The sequence below is a fragment of the Strix uralensis genome, chromosome 2, assembly GCF_047716275.1.
Source record: "Strix uralensis isolate ZFMK-TIS-50842 chromosome 2, bStrUra1, whole genome shotgun sequence".
Taxonomy (NCBI): domain Eukaryota; kingdom Metazoa; phylum Chordata; class Aves; order Strigiformes; family Strigidae; genus Strix; species Strix uralensis.
Window position 1 is genome coordinate 127,042,986 of NC_133973.1, and position 9,355 is coordinate 127,052,340.

General features: G+C 45.1%; 1 protein-coding gene across 8 annotated transcripts; it reads left to right on the forward strand.

The window, feature by feature from the left end:
• Positions 1 to 538: 538 nt before the first annotated feature.
• On the forward strand, positions 539 to 9,225 carry VSTM5 (V-set and transmembrane domain containing 5). Of its 8 annotated transcripts, XR_012627732.1 has the most exons (6): positions 539 to 845; positions 3,833 to 4,162; positions 4,258 to 4,398; positions 5,932 to 6,056; positions 7,523 to 7,576; positions 8,733 to 9,225. XR_012627732.1 is itself a non-coding variant. In XM_074860288.1 (4 exons), the coding sequence occupies exons 1-4, from the start codon at positions 767 to 769 to the stop codon at positions 5,973 to 5,975; spliced, it is 594 nt and encodes a 197-aa protein (XP_074716389.1). In that variant the 5' UTR covers positions 539 to 766; the 3' UTR covers positions 5,976 to 7,347. The 8 variants fall into 8 exon arrangements, 1 of the variants encoding a protein (XP_074716389.1); XR_012627727.1 differs by lacking the exon at positions 7,523 to 7,576 and having other exon boundaries at positions 5,932 to 7,214; XR_012627726.1 differs by lacking the exon at positions 7,523 to 7,576 and having other exon boundaries at positions 5,932 to 7,206.
• The last annotated feature ends 130 nt before the right edge of the window (positions 9,226 to 9,355 follow it).

The window sequence follows — 9,355 nt, forward strand, 5'->3', positions numbered from 1 at the left end:
AAACACGAAGAAGAGAGGGATGGAAGATCTGCGAAGGGGCCACCCAGGCAGGTAATTCTTCTGCCGGTCAGAGGGGCAGCTCTCCTGGGGGTGCCTATGGCCTCTGGCAGCATTCGCCCCTGAGCGAGGGTGAATTTTCAGGATTGGGGCACTCACAGCTTTTCCCTGACACGCTGTCCCATGTTTCTGAAAGAAGGACATGCATTTCTGGGGATCTCCTCTGGATGACAGTGGAATGGAGAGAGGAGTCCCCAGTGCTTGTGCTGGGTATGCTGGGATGGGAACCGGACTCATTTTCCAGCGTGATCATCTGAGGTGACCCCTGGGACCCCCACCCAGCCCCACCATCTCACCCGCAGCATCACCAGACTCCTCGGGGCAGTAAAGTTCTTTTGAACACCCCGAAGAGAAATTTCCCTTAGGGGTGCGTGTTTCCTTAACAATCACACACACACAAGCGCGTGTGTAACGCTCATTTCCTGGCTGGGGCGATGGCAGGCGGCCGGGCAGCACTTTCCCTTCCTCAGCCAATTGCATCTTCAACCCGTATCGGAGGATCGCGGGGTGTGAGGCGTGGGAGAGCCCGGGGACCGGTGCGCCGGGCGCCGCGGGGGGGCTGCGACCAGCCCCGGCGCCGCGGCAGGAGCGGGAGGAAGAGGAGGGAGAGGAGGGAGGAAGAGGCCTGGGGCGGGCAGCCCCCGAGGTCGGGCCGCGCTGGCCGGCCCAGCCGCTTCAATGCAACCCCTGGGGCATCGGCTTCTCTCTGATGAGACCGCTGCGGGGCTGCCGGGGCGTCGTCGTGGGGACCGTCACCCTCTGCCTGGCCGCCGGGTGGGCTCTGCAGAGTAAGTGTCCGACTCCGTCCCTGTCTCCCCTGCGCTTCCTCCCCCGGCCCTTTCCTCCCCCTCCTCCTCTTCCTCGCCGCGCAGCCCCCGCGCTGCCGAGCGGTGCGGAGCGGTGCGGAGCGCCCGGCCGCTGCAACCCGCGCTGGGCTGGCGGCAAACGGCGAGAGCCCTCCCCAGCCCGGCCTTAACCGGCGTGCCCGGAGGGCTGCTGGGGAGGGGATGGGGACAGGGGGCTCCGGCTGGCATCGCGCTCTCTGCAGGCTGGGAACGGGCTGGGAAGCCTCGTCCCCGCTCCCGCTGCTCGGAGCCAACGACAGAGGGGACGCAAATCCCGGGTAACCAGCCCGAAAGGGCTCGGGTCACGCTGGGAAGGGCGGCGGTGAGGAGGGAAGGTGGATTTCAGCCCAGCGCCCCACGGGGGGTGAGCGGGGAGGGGGCAGCACCTAGAGAGCCGGCCGGTCCCCTCCAAGCCAGGCCAGAGGAGGCTGCGGCCAGCCCCCGCGCCTGGGAACTGGGGCGGGCAGTGCCACCAGTGGGTTTGGTGTGGATGCGTCACGCCATCTCCTTCATCATCAAGGTGATGCACAAGCAGGACACTGACAGGCTGAGGAACTGTCCCCCAGAGTTTTATAGATCCATTTTAGAGCTGTCCCCCCTATTTTTGAGCTCCTGCGTGGAGGCCTCCCGCTGCCAGTCCTTGTCTACCCGCTCCCCAGCACGCTGCAGGCCCAGCTGCGCTGCTCCAGCCAGCTCTGGCACACAAAGCCGCGCTTCCAGCTTTGACTCTCGGCCAGGCAAATACTTTGGAGTGCAGCAGCATGCCAGGGTCAGCAAACTCACCGCACTTTGAGTGGCACTGGTGCTCTCTTCTCGGTGCATGTTTTACTGGGCGTGAAGGGTCTGGTTTTGCAACCAGCAGAGTACAGTGGCCTTGCGCGGGGTGCTGCAAGTGGGTGTGATGTTTGCTCCCAAGTCTGTTGCAGCTCTGTTTGGATTAGACCAGTTCAGGTGATCTAGGCGGACTGCGTTTTAAAAATATTTTTGAATGGTTAGATGTTGCATAGCCTTTTTCAGCTTTGCGTGTGCTCGACAGGGACAGAACACGTTTGCAAATAATTTAATTGAAGGATTTTTTGTTTTTCCATGTTTACCTTGCAATCACATATTCAGAACAAAGCCATGCCTTTATCAAAACATAAAAGGGTGAGACACTCAGTTCCTGTCTGGTCAGAAACAGTGCGAAAGGCCTTTAAATAAACACATAGAGCAGAAAACAATTAGAACTATTTGCAGCGATTACCAGAGGTTCCTGTCTGTTCTGTTTCTTTAGCTGGCACAAACCCCTTTTTCACAGCTCTGGTTAGTCTCTCCTGCACACAGGCTGAACTGCAGACCACAGCTTAGCCAAGGATGCACTGGGCTACCCGGAAAGCGTGGTGTGCCTGCAAGGGGACTGGGCAGCACGCACGTGACAAGACGTCCACAAAGGGGGAATCCCAGGAGTATTATCTTGGAAAAAGCCTAGATCCTATCTAGTTAAAAAAATACAGAGTGGCTGAGGCTTTCTCCTGTGCTGGTCCCATAGGTGAGGACCTGGGAATCAAACTGACTTCTCAAACTTCCCTGCCTTACCTTGACCAGCAGAGTTTCTGAATTCTGCTAAAGAACCCAAATAGAGAAAAGTCAGCTTGTAATTCATTTACCCATCTCTCCGCAGTTGTGGTTGCTCTGGGGTTTTGGCCATGGGCAGTTCTTTTTTGATAAATTTTTAAAAGATAATTTCTGTCCCTCAGAGATATTTTTTCATTGCCTTTTTAAACCATTCTTTTCCTTGGAGACTTTGCAGAACCTCCAGGATCATCTGCAGGGGTCCTGCTTTGTGGTCCTTCAGCATAGCTGAGACTCTTGTCCTGCCTCCCCACTAGGTCACAGACATTTGCAGCTCTGCATTATTTTTTCAGTTCTGTTCTTGCAGTCAGGCTGTTCCCACAGCATGAGAGGAGAGTGGGTGAGCTGCTCCAAGCCAAACCAGGAAAAGGCATTCATTCAGTGGTGAGGCTTACTCTGTGCTTTATCTGCCTTTTGCTTGGTTTGATTTTTGTGGGTAGATAACAGGATTTCAATCTCTATCCACGTGTCTCAAACATGCAACCAATTATTTAAAAAAAAAAAAGTATGCCATTTGAAACTCAGATGTTTGGTGTTCATCCAAATCTTCGTGCAGAAATACCCACACGCAAGCAGAAATTATTGCGGTTACACATTAAACTAAATGGTCAGTTCAGTTTCACAGCGTTATGAACAGCTCTGCAATCACAGCAGTAGGAACTAAGTGAGAATTAAATATTCTTTCATGTGCATTTTTGCCTGGAAATCATCAGGAACATGAAGTCCCTGACTTCACATGAAACTGTGTAGCTTTGATTACATACCGTTTATCTGTACTGGCATGTAACTGTCTGTCTTCACAAAACTGTTGTCTCAAACGTTGATTATGCATCCTGAAAATATGATGAAGTCCTTGTCTGCTAGAGTTCTTGCTTTTGAGGGATGGCAATTAATATCATAGGTTACCTTGGCCATGGTGATTAAACTTTCCATTTAAATGCAGGATTTTAAAGGAAAGCCAGTTACTGATGAATACAAAAGCATTGCTTTGTTTTCATAAAATGTTATTCTCCCTTACCCAAAAAGACTCTTTCAAACTGTCCTCTTGGGTATTGAAACACTGAAACACATGCAATTGTCCTGTGTGGTGGAAATGTTTCTCCTGACTATCACCGATTAAAAATGTAGATTTAGTCTTTAAGTATGTGTGTTCCTTTTATGGTCAGCAGAAAGAAAGAGAAACTGCAAAGCATAATCCATCCTCTCTTAAAACAGACCACTGAGATAGGTAGGATGAATCATGCCCCAGAGGTCCCATCCTGGGCTGGACAGTTGGTGCAGCATCACTCCCACACTCATCACCCTCCTTTGTCTTTCAGCTCCCGGAGGAGTATCGTTAGTTGTCCCACAACCCAACATCAACGCAACAGTGGCACAAAACATCCTCCTCTCAGTTGAATACTCTTGCAGAGGTGTCGCCACCATTGAGTGGAAGCACGTGTCAAGCTGGGGCACCACCAAAATTGTTGAGTGGAAAAGTGGGAATTATGTCAACATATCCACTGTCTACAAGGACAGAGTGAATACTTTTGAAAATGGTTCTATACAGCTTCTGAATGTGGGCATGGGAGATGCCGGCTACTATTTTATCACTGTAACAGAGGAGTATGGAACCAGCACCTACGGCACCATCATAGTCAACGTTTACGGTACAAACTAGATGGGAGTTCTTGGCTTTACTCTGTGTTTAAACATTAATCTGCTCATAATCAATTTTATATTTTTTTTTCTGTCCTCCCTGCAGAGATTATCTATGAAGATTTACATTTTGTAGCAGTTCTCTTTGCATTTCTTGCTGCAGTATCTGCCATTTTGATCTGCTTCATGTGGCTGTGTAATAAATCTCTGCATCTATTTCAGAAGATGACGACACACAAACTAACAGGTATCTCCCTAAGAATGCAGTCAAGATATAGGGTTTTCAAGTCTGAATTTTGAGCCTAAAATTCACTTGTGATTTGATCCATAAAGGTGCTAAGCAGGGACACTGAGAAACAAGACTGGAAGGGCTAAGTTCAGTTATCCCATTCAAGTCTTTACGAGATGAGGCAACTGAATAAGAGGTATCCACAGGACATCTACCTTATACATTTCACATCAGAAACCACAAAACACTTCCCAACACTGCTAACTGCAAAACTTAGGGAGAAAAGTCCAGAGCTGCAGAAACCTCCCATCAGAGGGCAGGAGACAAAGTCAAGAGCATCAGCAACGCTCTCAGGGTCTGTACCAGAAGAGTATCTCCCAAGGGAAAATACTCGAACGGCCCTTGGGAGTGGCCCCCACCTCACTTCATGGAGGACTGCACCCCTCCCTCTCCTATCAAACCCCCCCTTTCATCTGTCCTCACATTTGATCCAGTTGTAGACTCCAATGAACACTAATACCAAAGCCAGACTCCTGACATGTGCCAAAGACACCTGCCGTGAAAAGCAGATCTAGGGAACACAAGGGATGCACTGAAGGGAACATTCACATATTAGAGAAGAAATTGCCAAGCCACAGCCAAGGATATTCAGCCTAGGGAGCAAGACAATGTGCCACGCTATGGGCCTGGGCTCAAGTTCTGAGCACATCCTTGGAACAGGAGGTTTCTTTTACCACTTCAAGACATTTTGGGTGTTTACCTCCCTTCTTTTTAAGTGCAGATCCACTAGTGGTTTCTTACCCTATAGGCCTGTATTCTCTAATAAACGCTGTTTAAGCTGTTACAACAAGCAGCCTAACTATTTTGCTAGACCAACACATATCCTCAAGAATCCTAAGCCTCATGGCCCAGACTTTGTATCAACTCTGCAAAAACCTGATACAAAAAGAGATGAATTTGGCTTGAGCTGTCTCTTCTGCCACTCACCTACAGCTCTAAGGGCTGCTGCTGTTTTCATGGTGCACACACTGCTCACAAGCTTCTGTAGCTACTGAAAACTGTCCTATCATGCCAGAATATACAGGCTTTTGTTTGGATAAAGCCTGTTCTTCCTCCAGTTAAAGCCAATCTTCCTACAGAGCTGCATCAAATACAGTTTTTTGGCAGAGTTCAGGAAAATCACAGTTCTGGAGACTTGCTCTGTCATCTCCCAGCACATGATCCAAAGTAGGAACCTAACTTCTGCCCCAATTCCACCTTAGAAGAGCCCTCCTTTCAGAAGTCTTGAAGAGAGGCCCTATGGACTTTAGTTTTCATAGCACCTTTAGTCTTGTATTGGAAGAAACTAGTGTCACTTTAAAGACTGTGAGGGACTCTTTATGCAGTTAAATATTTTGAAAATAAGTATCTAAAACCTAATTGTAGATGAGTAAGCTTGAGCTAATATTAAAAAGTTCAAAATGTCTCAGCTATTAACACAGCGTTGTTAATTTTGGAATGCTGGCCTTCCAATCCATTTGCCAATCAATAATAATATCCTTTTATTTGCAGCAAGTACGACTGAAGAGATTGAATTGGAAACTATTGAGTGTTAGTGAAGGACTGTCTCGTAACAAAAATAACAGTTCTACCTCAGGAGAAAGTATTGGCAAAGAAAGCTAGAAGAAACCTAAAAGGTAAAATGTTTGTGACTACTGTAGAAACATCCTGACTTGCAAACTAATTGGACATTAAATCAGCAGTGTCTGATGGAGCTGTTTTGACCTGTTAAGTTTTCGGCTCTGTTAGCCAAGGTCAAAGTAAAAATGCTTTCATGCTGAGCACGAATATATTTTTGTGGCTAATTAATAAAACCTACAGCCTCTACCACTCTTGAAACCAACCAACCAAGCCTCTAAGATCAACCCATAAGGGAAATGATCATGGTCTTGAAGGGCACCTGTATTTTGGCTACAGCAAGTCTCCTATTACAGAGAGAGCAGCCATTAGCATCCTTCAACATAATAAATTTAATGTCTAATTACAGTATTACATTAAAAAAATTAATTGCAAGGATTGAATCCTGTTTATTGCACCTATACTGCTACTTTTGGGCATAAGGAATTTCCTGAAGCTCTGAAGACAAACTGTAATTTATGAGACAAAACTGACTTTGAAACAATGCCGAGCTGGTCAAAGTTCCCCCACTTACATTTCCAATTGTTTACACTGCCCCGGGATATTAACACACATTTTATGACATTGCCAGATAAGGTTGTTAAACAAGGAACCATGCACAGGCACTGAAGAGGATGCTGTCTATAATGATTAGAGGGATCAGATAAAATACTGACACATCACACCAGTGGGATGGCAAAATACTAAACAGTTCATTGTGAAAGATGTCGAGTCCTTTGCAAATTTAGCCCACCCACGAATAGCCTATCCGGTAAGAAAGAGCATTACTTTGAAATTTAGTATTTATAAATAGTTCTGAAATTGCTCTTATTGAGAAGCCACCTTTGCTTTCCTATGTTGTAAGAAGACATGAAGTGATCTAATGTTTTCTTGAATCTGCATATTGCACTTATATTTTCCACCTGCAGATCTGCTGGGTGGAATAACATTTGCTTTTGAGAGTGAGAAAGCACTAACTGACTGAGCTTCAAATTATTCTGTTTTGCGTTTGTAATGAGAAGAATTTTGCAATGTGAAATAAACTTTGAAAATCTAAGAGACCATGGACTAGTCTGTGTCTGCAGATCGCCACGTGGCTTTTGGAGCCGAACTGCTGCTGCTGCCTCTCTCAGACTTCAGCTCGCTTGCAAAAACCTCTACGATGCTCAGGTGAAGAGGTACTATGGGTTAGATTTGGAAAAACAGAGAATTTCTCACAAAGTGATGCAGATAGGTGCCAAACAGGCTTTTTTTCAAAGCACCCTGTACACAATACCTTTAAAAAGTCATCTCCAGATTGAACTGGCCATTTGTAGTACAAAGGGCCTCTTATCCACTCATAAATTCAGGTACCAGATTCAGCTGGTTCTTCCTTCCTGCATCTAGAAGAACAGGTCAAAAAAAGGTGAGAAATTTAAAAAAAAAAAAAAAATCCCAGCTACAGCAGTTTGGCACAGTAATAGTTTGTTCTAATTCTTCACTTTAGGTATATATTACCCATCTGTTGTATCTTTGAGTGAACTAAGCCTACACAGAAGTTGTAAGTGCGTCTGTTTCAATTACCAAGCTTGAAGTTCTTTGTAAAGTATACATACAGCCTACGAAAAACATTTTTTTTCTGTTTGTCCCTGATTTTTTTTTTAATCCCTAAATCTTAGAACTTGAATGTGAAGTTATTCATTAGGCTGACCATATAGCAGATGCTCTGCCAGACTTACTTAAAAAGTACAAAAAATGCAGCTTACACGTAGCACCATTACTGTCTGCTAACATTGACCTAAATACTGTAATTGCCAAAGAAGTTAGAGATCACTTACACTTTTAAAGTACAATATTTGAAAGCTGGGATAAAATTAGGAAATGACCACTTAAAATTCTTCAGTTTAAGATGCGCTATAACAGCAGTAAGAAGTTTCCAACTAGCACAGTTGTTCTACCTCTCTCAGCCTGGCTAAAGATACAGCAACTTCAGGCACCCAACCTTGGCTATTGATGCTGGTGCTAACCTGGCTTTTAGGTAGTAATACCTTAGATGAACAATGGGGATTCAGTAATATTGAGTGAAGACATACACTACAGTTAGCCTGTATACTGCTTTCCTTATCGATGATTCCTCACCCACAAATTTTACAGAATTTAACATGCTTACTCTACACAGGTAGGGTCACTTATAAAATATTCACATTTTCTGAAACTGATGTTTGTCAATATGTGTTACTAATGTCAATAATATTTGATATTCAGAACATGAGGCTAAACTGTCTGTAGTAGCCATTTCTTGCTACACTGGAGGTGCCTGAAGTATCTAAAGTCTTATGGCAAGCTCTTAAAGTAGAAGTTCAGAAACTAATAGCTATTCTTACTCCACTTGTAAACTCCATGCAGAACAGCAGCGAATTTAATATTTAGAGCATTCCAAGTGATCAAAAGGATTAAGCCATTTTGCTTTTAGACTTTAATTAAAGAGATGACCAAGTTCACAAGACTGCTTTGGCAATCAATTGTAAAGGTCTTAATCATCCACTAATGTCTTCATTTCACGTTCAAAGATGCATTACCAAGAATTTCAAGACTATCCCTCTGTTGGAAGCCTATCAGTCTGTTTCCATTAAAATTAGGAATCCTTGTGTATTCAACACTAAAAGACAGTCTCCAGGTCCCTAATCATTCTTTTTTTTTTTCTTTTTTTCATATAGGCCTAGAAGTCCTCACTGCTAATGTGCAGTGCTTGCACTTCTGCAACACAAGAGGAGCCCTCTTGCATCCACTGTTTCTTTTCAGAAGGGGAGAAATCCTGCAACCATGAGATCCTAATAGCTCCACCGTGATCCTGTTACTTTGTAATGAAAAGCTTATTTGACGAAAAGGCTATCACCACACACAGACCTATCAATTTAGGTTAAGAACAGTGAAGCGTAAAGACACGGTTAAGTTTCATGTGCTCATCTAGCTTCTAATTATTAGTAAGAGAAGATTTGTTGTCAAAAGCGTTCACCAAGGAGCAAAAGCCCTCTCTGCCTGTAATCATACAGTCTCTGCTAGCCAAGCAACATGGGACCTGGCATCACAGGGTTGCATAAGGTTCACCCATCTTTCAAGAAGATTAAGAGACTATTTTCAACTAGTATTTTTTCATTTTTGTAACTTGTCTTGGGTAACTCATCAGAACCTGAAAGGAAAACCCTTTCTCTCTCATAGTTCAGTTGCACAGAAGCAAGTACTTCAAGGAACCGAAATAACAAGATGTTCTACACTGGCAAACACCAATGTAAGTGCAATAGCTGCTTTAGAAACACACTGAGCAGCACCTTCCCACAAG